At 44.7% G+C, this 14,661-nt stretch overlaps 2 protein-coding genes across 10 annotated transcripts in view; one reads left to right on the top strand and one right to left on the bottom strand.

The window, feature by feature from the left end:
• The window catches only part of LOC119965058 (dedicator of cytokinesis protein 2-like), a 759,716-nt gene that overhangs the window by 324,347 nt on the left and 420,708 nt on the right, over window positions 1-14,661 (bottom strand). The window lies entirely within an intron of this gene.
• LOC119965059 (INSYN2B protein-like) overlaps window positions 1-14,661 on the top strand; it is a 175,775-nt gene that overhangs the window by 29,248 nt on the left and 131,866 nt on the right. For 8 of the 9 annotated variants that reach the window (XM_038795309.1, XM_038795300.1, XM_038795302.1 and 5 more), the window contains one exon: window positions 10,990-11,064. In XM_038795309.1, the coding sequence (XP_038651237.1) occupies window positions 10,990-11,064 (75 nt within the window). Of the gene's footprint in view, window positions 1-10,989; window positions 11,065-11,953; window positions 12,415-14,661 lie in introns of those variants that run through there. The other variant, XM_038795307.1, reaches the window with a different exon arrangement.

The raw sequence follows: 14,661 nt of genomic DNA, 5'->3' as shown, positions 1-14,661 counted from the left end.
TTTTCATGGGGCTTCTTCCCCTTGGCCCATTATTCCAGCGTTCCCACAGCCTTACCACCATCATAATAGTGGACGGGAGGAAGAACCACTCCTTACCCAACTCGCAAAGTGGAAAAAGCTTGCAGATTGAAGAAGGAAGGCAGGGTAGGCAGGGATGATAGAGTGGCATGAGGGGATTGGAGTTTTTAAAATATTAATTCCTGGAGGCTTGGGCATCAGTGACAAGGCCAGCATTTGACACCCTCTGTGTGTTGCCTTTGAGAAGGAGGAAATGGGCCTTCTTCTTAAGATTTTATATTGAGAGGAGATTTGTGATGGTGGACCTGATCGACGTCTTTGAGGTTATGAAGGGATTCCATATGGTCAAAATAGAGAATATATTTCCAATGCTGCGGGGTGAAAAAATAGGGGCTATAAATAGAAGATAGTCACCAATAAAAGAAATAGAGCTCAGAAAACATTTCAAGACCATACAGCATTACTACAGAAAGTGTTAATCTACTCAAGGAGTGGGTTTGAATGTGAGAGCCACGGCTTCAGGAAGTAGTTGTAAAGGCGAATAGCATGGAAGCATTTAAGTGAAGTCTAGATAATTACGTGAGTGAAAAGGAATGGAAGGAAATGCTGATCATGTTAAATGGGAAAGGGTGGGAGGAAATGTGCGCAGAGCATAAATACAGGCATGGACGAGTAGGGTCACATAGCCTGTTTTTGAGCAGTACTTTCAATGTAATTCTTGAACCATTGCAATCTGTGAAGGTGTTCCCACTGTGCTGCTAGATATGGATTTCCAGGATTTTAGTCCAACCATGATCAAATGCATCACATGGGGGAGAGAGAGAGAGTCAGAGCAGGAGATTTGTCAACACAGGTTTAGTACAAACTGGCACTGTCAAGAGATCTAATCAATTTTGAAATAGGTTCGAGTGAAGGTGCATGGATCCATTGCCGTATGACGAAGGGGCCAAGAACTGGTATCATTATTTTAATCTACTGATTCTTGTATGTTAAAGATAGTCATTCCGTGATGGCCAGTTCATTAGAAGGAAGGAGTAGTGGGTGAATGTCAGACATTACACATTCAGTAAGTGCTGGATTGCTGTGATATTGTGATACAAATGAGCTACAGCTCTGACTTCCAATAACCTGAGCATGCGAAGCTAGCTCCAGTGAAGTCTGACCAACTATTCAGGTAGTAATGTTAAATGGGCCTTGAATGTCATGTCAATCAGGTTGGTAAGGATTTCTGGACTGGAGAGGCAATTTAGGATGTTGATTCGCTAATGTAATAGTGTCAACAGGTTGTGAATTTTACAACCCTCCCTGTTCACCCATCCCACTCACATTTTCTTTTTGCTCTTTTGCATAACGTTTCTGCACAGAGAGCTTCAATAATTCACTGACTCACATCAAAGATCTAGGTCAGAACACAGTCGCAGTTCTTGAATGTGAAACAGCCTCAACTCCCATTACTTTCGGTTAGATCATTGCCTCCATCGTTCTGCCTTAATACCGTCTTGGCATGTGTCATGAAAAATAGCATTTCATTGGCAGACGGCAAGGACTGGCCACGGAAAAGAAAGCAATCTTCAGCCAAACTGATTGTGACACAAGCTCTGAGTGCAGAATGATTCATCAGTTCAACTCTGTCTCATGCCAACATCACAGAAGTAATGGATGAAATGGCATTGCCCGAGCAACCCAGCAAACCCACCCACCCCCTGTGGGAACGGTGAACATGGAAATGTCACACAAAATGGGTTAAATGTTCTTCACAAACATCACTGTGAATTGCAGACGTGAAGGTGACTTAACCAGCCTTCGGAAAAGTTTTAAAACCAAGGTTTATTTTTATATTTCCTCCAAGTAATTGCTGGTACAGTGACACAATTACCCGCTTAAAGGGGTAAATTACAGGCCAGGTTGCAGAAACATGGCTGGTATTCCATCAAGTTATAGACATTTATGGGGTGATTTGTTTGAGGCGTTCACAGGACAGCAAACTATTTTTGCCAGTTCAGTGGGGGTGGGCGGGTTGGGTGCGTTGGGCGGGGGGATTCAGCATGAGGGAACATAATCTTAAAATGAGACCTATGATTCTCAGTTGCAAGTCCGACCTGCTCCCGCTGCTAGTGAAGACAGAGGATTTGGTGCTCAGCCAAATCTCCCATTCACTGCAGCGGAACATGAGAATCCCGCTGCCATGAACAGATGGAAAACGCCCAAACCTAGAAATCCACATGGTGGTGAAATCAGGGGTCAGTATTTCACACAAAGGAAATCGGGAGCTCTCTGCCCCAAAATGCTGGGATCTACTTGGAGATTTCAAGACAGAGATTGATAGATTTTTCTTAGGTACAGGTATCGAGGGATGTGAAGCGAAGCCAGGGAATGGAATTGAGATATAGATCAACCAGGATGTAATTGCGGAGCAGGTTTGAAGAGCTGAACAGTCTACTCGCGCTCGCTATACCTCTACCGTCATTATCATCGTAGGTTTCTTTTTTTAAATAAATCTAGAGTACCCAATTCATTTTTTCCAATTAAGCAGCAATTTAGTGTGGCCAATCCACCTACCTTGCACATTTTTGGGTTGTGGGGACGAAACTCGCGCAACCAAGGGGGAAATGTACAAACTCCACACGGACCGTGAGCCAGAGCCGGGATCGAAATTGGAACTTCAGCGCCATGAGGCAGCAGGGCTAACCACTACGCCACCATGCCTGCCCTTCCATCATCGTAGGGTTCTTATTCAATTGATCACACCATTTTAGCAGGGTAACAAACAGTGCCACGCTAACATCATTTAGTTTTATTTTCCCTCACTGGTCCATTTTTTAAGATCTTAAATATTTTTCTGTCGGTGGTGGACATTGAAGGCACCAAGCAGAAGTCTAGCTCGTGGTCTTGTGAGGTGGTTAAATTAATGGAGGAAGAGATGCAATCACTAACTGAAGATCCCTTCAGCTCAGCACTGCGCGTGGATTAATTGTCAGTCACAGCAGCTCCTCAAAGTTACTTCAGCCAACCATTTTTCAGAAGCTGGTAATTGTCAGTGAGGGAAAATATTTTCAAATGTGCACAGTGTTGTTTACAAAGTCCCAAAGCACTTCACAGTTAATGAAATAATTCTGAAGTGTAGCCACTGCTGTAATGTTGGAAACACGGCAGTCACCATTCGCACAGCAGGATCCCACACACAGCAATGCGACACTGACCAGGTAATCTGCTTTCAGGATGAACAGCAGGTCAGGACATCACAGCAAACTACCCTGCTCTTCTGCATATTGTGCCATGGTTTTGAAGCTTTCCCACCTGCCTCAGTTGGCAACTTCAGCGAGTAACTGGTCCACATGACCAGCAAATTGTGCTGAGTTAGTTCTAGTCAGACAAGGTTGGCAAGAGAAGGAGCATGATTTACCTTGGCTCCTGTTTATCATAAAATCTTGCAGCACAGTTTGTACCATCTTGTCTGTGCCAGCTCTTTGAAACAGCTGCCCAATTACTCCACTCTCCTGCCCTTTCCCCAAAAAAAATAAATGCTTTCCTTGCGGAGTAAATAACCTTCCAAAGGCTACGACTGAATCTGCTTCCACCACCTTTTCAAGCAATGCATTCCTGATTATAAAGCTTGCCACATAAAAAAAATTTCCTCACCTCCCCTTTGATTCTTTTACCAAATGATCTTAAATCCGTATCCTGCATTTACCAAATCTCTTGCCAGTGGAAACAGTTTCTCCTTATTTACTCTTTCGAAATCCATAACAATTCACAATACCTTAAAGTAAATCATCACTTTATCTTCTCTGCTCAAAGGAGAAACAATCCCAGTTTCTGAATCTCTCCATGGAATTGAAGTCACTGATCTCTGATATCAATCTGACAAACCTTCTCTCCACCAAGCTCTTCATATCTTATTAAAGTTAATAATGTTTGTGGGATTAGCCCAGTTTACGCTCTGACCATTCTCCAGTGGCTATGAATGTAAAAATTAGGAACAGGAGGAGGCCACTCAGCCCTTCGATCCTGTCCTGCCATTCAACGAGACCATGGTTGATCTGTTGCCACCTCCATAAACCTACCTTTGGCCCATATCCCTTAGTATCTTTGCTTAACAAAAACCTATCTATCTTAGATTTAAAATTAACAACTGATCTACTATCAATTGCCATTTGTGCAAGAGAGTTCTACACCTCTACCACCCTTTATGTGTAGAAGTGCTTCGTAACATGTCTCCTAAATGGTCTGGCCCTCATTTTTAGACTTTGCCCCCTCGTTCTAGAATCTCCAACCAGTGGAGGCAGTTTATCTTTATCTGTCATGTTTTTTCTTGACGACTTTGATCAGATCACCCCTTAACCTTCTCAATTCAAGGGAAAATAGGCCTCATTTGTATAATCTCGCCTCATAACTTAACTCGTGAAGTCCAGGAATCATTCTTATAAACCTACATTGCACTCCCTCCAAGGCCAAAATATCCTTCCTCAGGTGCAGTGACCAGATCTACTACAGTACTCCAAGTGGGGTCTAGCCAGGCTGCAGCATAACTTCTGCATCCTTATACTCCAGTGTTCATTGCCGATTTGATCTGCTGTTGCAAGAGACCTCGGGGAGATTTTCATCTGTGAGGCAGGAATAGCGAGTCAGGCCATTTCCCAATATCACAATCCCACTTCCTGCCCCCGACAGTGCGACGCCGAGAGTGCTGAATGCATCCTTATCCTGTGCCATAAAAATAGATGTCCGTGGTAATGGGGAAAGGATTCCTGGAATCGAAACCCGCTGCCATTTTTAAACACAGCCAACATCTTTTCCAATGTGGACAGCAGCATAAAAATCTTGGGTGAGATTTTCCATCAGCTGACACCAGAATCGGGAAATGCGATTGGGCGGAGAACCGGTTTTGACACCGAAATTGTGACGGGCGCTGTTTCACGCCAAATCGCAATTCTCTGATGCCATGGCAGCGGCATAAATGCGTTCCACTCCGCCCATACAGAAAACATCCTTGGAATATTAGCTGGCTTTTCCTGATATTCTTGGGGGCCTCCGCAATTCTCCACCTCCATCGGGGCAAATTCCCGACGGTGAGGTTCATTGTGCTTTAAAAATCATGAAACGGGTGCGTGACTGCTGAGAGAGAGGAGGTTCTGAAAGTGTCCAACATCGCCATAGTTTGCTGACAGTCGTGCCACTAGCCGGGGGAGCTTCTGTCACGGCCGTGGGGAGTAGCGCGGCATGGATAGGAGGTGGGCTTTGGGGCTGCGGTGGACGGGCACGGAACAACATTGCTGCGGCCTGCAATGCAGCCATACAGTTGTGCATGCTGCTGACTACCCACTGTGAACTTGGGGCCACAGAATATATTGGTGTGCGCCCAGGCCACCACCCTATGTGCCCTCTGGCCCCAGCAGACCCATTAGCGGGATGGGCACCCTCCAGCGAAACCAGAGTCACCTAGTTGGCTGGGATGGTGTGTGTGGGGAGTGAAGTGTGTTTATGCGGTTGCAGCTTGTCAGCCTCCTGAGTGTCAATCGTGAATCTGGCGAATCCAGCACCGTTTCTCATTGGAATCGATTGCATTCCATGTGGCGCCGGTGCTAGCCCCTCCACAGTCGCTGAATTGCACCAGTTTTGCTGTCATGGAAGTCATCGAATCCTGCCCTGGCATCAACACTTAGTCTCAGGAGAATATGTTTGTCTGTGTGTTGTGTGTGTCATATCTGTGTCTGTGTGCACATGGACATTAATGATCCTCAGTGGTGGTGTCCAATCAGTTAGGTCTCAGACACAGAGGATTGAGGTTAGCACATGAGCAGTGACTGGTACTAGAGAACACTCAGGGAACCCCATCACTTAACTGCTGAACTCTTAAAAAGGAGAAAGGAACCAGAAGGCAAACCAACATATCTATCAGAATCTTCCAGTCCTGCCCATCAGCGGGATTTACCAATGCCGCCAAAGTTAATGGACTTTTGGCTGACTCGCTGCATCTGCTACGGAGGGACTGAAAAATCCCAGCCATTGTCTTGATTTATGGGAAAAGAAACACAAGAACAATCAATGTGCTGGAGCTGAATTAGTACACAGTTCTAATGTCAGGGTCATTAAATGTTCTCTGGGTAATTACTGTATCTACTGCTGTCAATTTAAGTGCTTTTCACACATTCCTGTTACGTGGTAAAGTTCTACCTGATGTCTTACTGTCTCAGTGTCAGATGTGGCTCTCGTAGCGTTCTCAACTCTGAGCCAGATGGTTGTGAGCGCCAATCAGACATATCCACACATCGTCTCAGCTGAGATTCCAGAGTGTGCCAATATTGTCAGGGGTTCCAGGTATGGGTCAGTATTTATAGGCAGTCCTGGGATGTATAATTATTTACATCTAGTATGTGCCAGTATTTACAGGGGGCACTTATAATGTGTCACCGAGATGTGTGAGAACCAGATTGAATTTTGAAAGCTCAGAGGAGAAATGAAGAAAAATAAGAGAAGCGAGGAGAAAGTATCTGAAGAGAATGACAGCTAACATAAAAGTGAATCCAAAAGTCTTCTAGGTTTATAAAAGTCCAATGCAGGGAACATCATTTGAGCAAGGATGTGAAAAATTTCGAGATGATGCAGAAAAGATTTATAGGCTGGTATCGGAGTTGAGGAAATTCAGTGACGTAGATAGATTGGAGAAGTTGATGTTGTTCTCCACAGAGAAGAGAGGTTTGGGAGGAGATTTTGCAAGAGGTGTTCAACATCATGAAGGATCTAGACAGAGTAGATAGGGATACACTGGTCCCATTGGCAGAAGGATCGAGAAACAAGGAACACTGATTTAAGGTGAATGGCAAAAGAGCCAGAGGGGATATGAGAAAATAATATATTAAAAAGCAAATGGTGAGAATCTTGAATGCACTGTGTGAGTGTGTGGTGGAGGTAGACTCAATAGTGAATTTGAAAACAGAATTTTCTCTGCAGAGAAGTAATTTTGCTCGGCCATGGGAAAAGAAAGGGTAGTGGGATAAACTGAGTTGCTCTTAAAGTGAGCAATCGGCCGACTGGCCTCTTTCTGTGTTGTAACCATTCGTCAACCTTCAGAGGCCCTGAGGAGTGTGCCAATACTTGCTCAATCTCCATTGTGGAGGAACTTTGGAAACAACCGTTGAAAGGAACAAATATGCAGTTTACCTCCATTTCAACCAACGTTGGAGCAAAGTGTTCTTGTACTTGTGTCCAACTTTGCATGCACAGTTTAAAGTGGTTGATGCACGATCAATAACTCCAGAAGCGAGATTGGAGACAATTGAAGGCTTTATTGCACTAGATGTTTCCCCCAGCAGCGCAGGTACAGAAGGCAGCTGCTGGAGTGACACGGGCTCTTATACTCCGCCTTACTGGGCGGAACCAGCAGGCAGGCTTAACCAATGAAACAGCAGTCTCAGGTACCTCCCACACCAATGGTCTTACAGCATATTCAGAGGTACCGTAATACCTCTAATACCGACTACCACAGTGGTCAGTGCCAATTGTGTGCAAATGTACATAACCTTTCATATGTGTCAGCCTTAACTCAATGGTAATACCCTTGTCTCAAAGTCAAATGACTGTGGGTTTAAAACCCACTCCAGAAACCCAAGCACATAAAGCCGGCTGACACCTCATTGCTGAGGGTGTGCTGCACTGTCAGAAGTGCCATTTTCAGATGAGGGGTGAGGTTCCCTCGCCTTTCCATGGCATGTTTCTTGGTGGTGGGAAGTAGCCCGCCGTTGGCCGGTGGCAGGATTTCCTGGTCCCATCACACTCAATGGGATGTCCCACTGAATCCACCCAACGCCAACATGAAACCGGTGGCAGGGGTGTCCCGCCGGCACGAACACAAGGTCCCACCAGCGTGAACAACCAGAAGATCTCACTCCAGCTGTTAAATCAAAGCCACATCTGCCTCTGGGCAGTTTAAGCAACATTGCGGGGAACAAGCTGGAGTGAACTACAAAATAATAAGGATTAAGAGGGGGGTGATAAGAAACAGGAAAATGCCAAAGCAAAATCCGTAGGCTTGTTGCGTCTTCCCCATTGTGGCTTAATAACTCAATGACTCATTTCTAAAAGTACATGGAGATTCCTTTGTGTAAATGGGTTTGAAACCTGTCCTGTTGCATCTGATCATAGGGCTTACTGTAACCTTCCCCTGATATTGAGTGTTTTGATCCTTCGTAGCTCGCGGATATTAACTGGTGACAGGAAAAGAAATGTAAATAAAATACACTTTTCACACTCACAGAAAGTGACCCAGGGAGTGTCATTAAACAGACGCCCGCAATCCCTTACCTCAGTTTATGACTGCTGTACTTTCACTTAATCCCCTCGTCCTGCAACCTTGGTATCTATTTGGTATCCCCATCCAGATATTGACTAATTATCAACAATTTGCAACCAGGTCATTCCATTCCTTCCCTAATGCCTTTTCCTCCTTTTGGAGCAGCTATTCTGCACGATTATCCTCACCTCCTCTTCGAATCCGTGTTTTCTACTGTCCCTCCCCAGCCCAACGTGGGGGCTGGATTTAACATTCCCCCATCAGCGGGTTGTATGACAGGTGGCAAGTAAAATCCAGAGGGTATCCTTCCTGCTGCCCACCCACCTACCTTGACCTGTCTGAAATTTTATGACCCACCTGTCTGCCCGTCTTTGAACCTGTCAAGGTCCTTCTGTAGTTGGTTAATGGTAATTTATGGGCCCCAAACCTGATCGCCAATGTTTTGCCCGTGGCAGCTTTAACTACACAGGCTGGTGTCAGGCAAGAGGGGAACACCTCTTTTTGGGTCCATCGGTTTTGAGACTTCCAACTGAGAAAGGGGTGAAAGTCTCACCTTAAAGCAATTAACGCTACTCCCAAAGTTAAATGGCTGTGGGGCAGCCGTTGATAACCTGGATGGGCTCCCCTCTCACCGACCTTTTTAGCTAGGAGTATGGGGACTGGTTCCCTGGGAAATCCAGTCCTGGGTATCAAGGAGATAGCCTCCCTTTTTCTTTCCCTCAGACAGGGCACTCAGGAGCTCCTCATCCTTGGCAATTTCAGTCACAGTTTCATTGTTCCCTTCCCGATGAATTTATTTCCATCATGTCCTGCCTCAGCCTCTCCTTTCATGCAAACAGCCTTACCAATATTCAAGGCTACACCCTCGGCATTGCTATGTCCTGTGGTTCCTGTCCTGTCATGGTTTATAAAATAAAACTATATTTTTTTAAAATACATTTAGCGTACCCAATTATTTTTTTTCCAATTAGGGGGCAATTTAGTGTGGCCAATCCACCTAACCTGCACATCTTTGGGTTGTGGGGGTGAAACCCACGCAGGCACGGGGAGAATGTGCAAACTCCACACGGACAGTGACTCAGGGTCGGGATTCGAAACTTGGTCATCAGCGCCGTAAGCAGAAATGCTACCGTTGTGCCATGTGCCACCCTAAAATAAAGCTATCTCAGGCTAATTCCTTGTAATCCTCATCACCTTCCTTCAATCCCACCTCCTTCCATATTCAACTCTGGACCAAAACTCTCCCACAGGTTGACGTGTCTGTCATTGGTCACAGAATTGCTACAGTGCAAAAGGAGGCAATTTGGCTCATTAAGTCAACACTGACCTCCAATAGAGCAACCTACCTAGGCCCACACCTGGTCCTATCCCCATAACCCCACCTAAACTGCACACCTTTGGGCTGTAGGAGGAATCCAGAGCAGCCGGAGGTAACCATCACTGACATGGGGAGAACTTGTAAACTCCACACAGTCACCAATGCCGGAATTGAACACAGATCCCTAGCACTGTGAGGGAGCAGCAGAAACCACTGTGCCTCCCTAACATCTTATAAATGGTTCCCTCTCAGGACTCTCACATTCCTATTTGAAACTATCATCCTCTTATATTAAAGAAAAACCTACAACTCTCACTAACTACCATCCCTCATCCAATTTACTTTCCCTATTCATGGTCCTTAAATATGTTATTACCTTCTTGATCCATGCCACTTCCTCCAGTGACTCCTTATGTGAACTTCTCCAACCTCCCACAACAGTTAGGCACCCCTCATCCAAATCTTCAGCGATATTATTTGGACATGCGCCCATTCTGTAGAATCATTGATTGTCTTTCCTGACCTCACTGCAACATTTGACACAATCACTAAACCATTCACCACGTTGTGGCAGCCAATGAATTGGACGCAGGGCAGGACTACAAAAAATGGTCTATTTACCCAATCAATTTAAATTGAGTCACTGAAAACTACAGCAATATCTCCCAGTAACTCCAGAAAAATACAAACAATGGAGGACGTACAGGAGTAAATTCCAGTCATTTATGCTAGGAAAGATTGATGGGGGAATTATCAAATCACTCCTGTGGTGCAGTAACATTTGCTAACAGCTTTACAAATTGAAAATAGTTGGGTTCTCGTTCAGGATCCTAACACCTGATAGAAGTCTTTAAGGCTACAAAAGGATTTAATAATCCAATAGGGATTTGATTAGAAATCTCATTGCTCAGTAAATGGTGAGAATGTTGGACTTAGTACTACAGGGAGTGTTTGAGGTGAACAGCATGAATACATCTAAGGGAAAGCTGGATGCCAGCATGAGAGAGGAAGGAATAGAAGGATATGCTGGCGCTGAGGGGGGAAGATGAAGAGGGATGGAGGCTCATGTGGAGCATAAATACCTTTTGAGGCCATATTGAACTGCATCTACTCAACTCAGTCCCCTAATGTTTTAGATCACAGCGACTCTATGTAGGTAAACAAAAACGCAAGGCGAATGGAGAGTTACAAGATATTAACAATCCCTGTGATGATGCCACATTCGTACAGATGTTTCTGAGCAGTTTGCAATGCCTGAAGAATGCACCTGTCTCCACACTGTAATACTGCCCACTGCTAATATATTAATGTTGTTGAATTTCACCTAGTTTTCTTATTTAGAGTGTTAATTTTTACATTTCAGGAGGAACTTCTATCGGACTGGCCAGGACCTCAGTAACTGCAGCATGTGTCAGAACACTGCCTGTATCATCTACAGGTACAGCAGTTTGGTCATTTATTACTGTCTTTTTGTGTTTATATACAATAGATTGCATTTATATTGTGCCTGCAGTCTCCGAGTATGCTTCCCACAAGCACCATCAAACAAAATTTGACACTTCATTGGCTGTAAACTATTTTGGTATATCCTGAGGTAATGAAAGTTGCTATATAAATGCAATCCTTTCTTTACATCAGATGCGTCAATGAGTAGCAAAGGACAGCATTTTCCGGTCCTTCTGGCAATGGGGGTGGGGGTGGCTCGACATTGGCCGCTGGCAGAATCCTCCGGTGCCACCAATGTTTACGGTGTTTTGCTCACCTGTCCCACCACTGGGGAACCCACCACTCTGTGTGTGTGTGTGTGTGTGTGTGGGGGGGGGTGGGGGGGGGTGGGGGGGGGGGGGGGGGGGGGGGGGGGGCGAGAAGAAGGGCCAGAGAATCACGCCCAAAGTATTAAGATAGGAAGTGGAAGGACTTGCCGGTGTGGGAAGTATTTGATATATCTCCCAAGCTAATCTATTGCCGAGGGACATATGGGCGGGCAGAATTGTATGGCCCCATTGCAGCAAAGGGCGGACTGTAAAATGCGACGAGCTGTCCAGAACACCAATGACTTTGGCAGGAGCAGAAGACCCTGCCAGTGGGAGGGGCTGTAAAATTCAATGCAGAATGTTGAGGGTGGAAACCTACCTTGTTGGGAACACTTCAGTGTTAGATGGCTGCTCCTGATAGTTTTACATTTAGACATTGAGATGCAAAGTGTTTCCAGTATATGGTTTCTGATTCTGAAATAAGACTGTATTCATAGCCTTCAGAAAAAAAGGCATATTAAAAATTCAGGAGTATCACATTTTACCCCAGTTCTCTTTGTTTAACATTTCTAGAAGGCCATGGCCATCCCAGGCATCCTCAGCATCCAGTAGACTACCAGCTTGACCAAGTTTCCTTTTCTTTGTTCATGGAAAGCAGGGATCAATGGCAATGCCAGCACTTATTGCCCTTCTCTAATTGAGAAGATGGTGGTAAGTAGGAAGTGCTGCTAGGAAGGGAGTTTCTTGGGATCAGTCTTCATCGAGGCTGGTTCTTCAACGCTAGAAGTAGGAAAATGATCATTGAGATGAAATGCTCAATTGTGGTCCCATCTGCCCTCTCAGGTGAACTCTATAAATCACATGGACACTATTCAGAGAAAATCAGGGTAATAGTCCCTGGTGTCCTGGGCAGCATCTATCTTTCAGTATCATGAAAACAGATTAGCTGCTCATTATCTTAATGCAGATAATGAGATCCTGCTCGGCATAACACAGGCTGCTTTCCTTCTCTATCACTATCTGGTGACCCTGTAATGAGTCTTTTCTGTGGATGTTTGTGAGAACGCTAGCTATTGAGCTGATTTTTTATGCCCTCTCACTGATTCTGCTGCTGACCCTCACGGAGCTGGGTCCCACCTGGAGAATTGTCAATTGTCACTGATCCAGCAGAATAGAAGGGATAGGAATTTAGCATAAATAAATTAAACTGCATGGCATAGAATATGCAAATAACTCGTGCTGCTTTTGTGGGTTAAAATGCAATCTGTTGAAATAGGAGGTTGTTGGTTTTTCTCCCGGTAGCTATTCGAGACTCAACATGAATTGAGTTCAGACCATCGCAATCCAGTTTCCAAACCGGGCTTGTACCTCAGCTTCAATACTTGCCTGATGAGCACAAATTCTTATTTTAATAAATTTAGAGTACCCAATTATTTTTTCCTTATTAAGGGTCAATCTTTTAGCATGGCCAATTCACTTACCCTTCACATCTGTTCGGGGTTGTGGGGGTGAGACTCACGCAGACATGGGGAGAATGTGCAAACTCCACACAGACAGTGACCTGGGGCCTCGGCGCCGTGAGGCAGCAGTGCTAACCACTGTGCCATACTCATTGGGAACAAATTCAATACCCATTTCCACAAAAGAGGTGCAAAGAGGGGGACTGAAAGAAATGGTAATATCTGGCTGGAGAAGTAGGTCTCGGTTCAGATTCGCCTAAAACGGGTGCCTCCAACTGGCTTATAACAGGACAAAAGTTGCCCAACAGAAAATAAAAATTCTTCAATCGCTCAGCACTCACTTATCTCTTGCTAGAACTAAATATAGCCGGTGTTCAAGTGACAACAGTTTTGACAAGATCGATGAACCTGGATGATTGACTTGATGCAGCATTCGATTTGATGTTCTTTGGCAGGAAATTGGGGGAACAAAGCAAAGAAAGTGTGCTTCAGCTTGTTGATTGCTGAATATGATAGATTCCACGCTCACAGATTAGTATTCTTTTTCTTCCCTGTTTTGTTCTGTATCGGACATTGTTCTGTTCTGACCTTCGCCCTGCAGTTATATTATGATTCATTGGGGAAACTTTCAGTTCAGGTTTATGTGACAGAGATATCGCACTTGGAGAGCTAGAAATGCCTTTCGGAAAGGATACAAGATATCCGGGTGGCTTAATACTATGCCCTGCCTCTGTTTCTTGTTTTCGTACTCAGCCCAGCTAAACGGAATGAGAGTTTCTTTTATCTGTTCACTACAATGGGTTTGGACCAGAGTTCCAAGTGGCCGTGAAGCCTACTGGACACTAAGTTGGGAATCTCATTCAGCGCAGTGGAACTGCACTTTTCTGAGGTTAGATTAGGGGAATCAGAGATGATTTATGAGCTTGGATAGAAGCCTGGCTGACGGACAGACAACAGAGTCAGGATAAGTGGGTCATTTTCTGGATCGCAAGATGTAACAAGTGAGATGCCACAGGGTTCAGTCCTTAGGCCCCAGCTATTTACAATCTATATTAATGACTTGGATACATTGATAGAAGGATCTACAGCCAATTTTGCAGATGACTAAAATATAGGTGGGGCAGTAAGTTGAATGAGGAAATAAGGACCTTACAATAGGATATAGATAGGTTAGGGGAGGGGGTCAAAATGTGGCAGATGGAGTTTAACATGGATAAGTGCGAGGTCATGCATTTTGGTCAGAAAAATGGGAAGGCAACTTATTATCCAAATGGGGAGACTTTTGGGTGCCCCGTTACAGAGGGATCTGGGGGTCCTCGTTCATGAATCACAGAAAACTAACATGCAGGTGCAGCAGATAATAAAGAAAGCGAATGGAATGGTGTCATTTATAGCAAAAGGAATAGCGTATAAAGGTAAGGAACTGTTTTGTAAGGAACAAATATCAAGGTATTGGTGAGACCGCACCTGGAGTATTGTGCACAGTTTTGGTCTCCTTATTTGAGGAGAGATGTAGTGTCATTGGTGGCAGTTCAGAGGAGGTTCACTAGGTTGATTCAGAAATGAGGGGTTTGCTGGATGAGGAGAGATCGAACAGTTTCGGCTTATCCTCTCTAGAGTTCAAAAGAATGAGGGGAGGTCAAATTCAGGTATGTAAGATGATAAAAGGTATGGATAAAGTAGACGTGGAGCAGATGCTTCCTCTTGTGGGGCATTCTAGAACGAGAGGTCATAATCTTAGGATAAGACGTAGCAAATTTAAAACAGAGTTGAGGAGAAACTACTTCTCCCAAGGGGTTATGAATCTGTAGAATTCGCTAC

The sequence above is a fragment of the Scyliorhinus canicula genome, chromosome 4 (assembly GCF_902713615.1).
Source record: "Scyliorhinus canicula chromosome 4, sScyCan1.1, whole genome shotgun sequence".
Lineage (NCBI taxonomy): Eukaryota > Metazoa > Chordata > Chondrichthyes > Carcharhiniformes > Scyliorhinidae > Scyliorhinus > Scyliorhinus canicula.
Note: the sequence above shows the minus strand (reverse complement) of the source record. Positions and strands in the feature narration are given on the sequence as shown.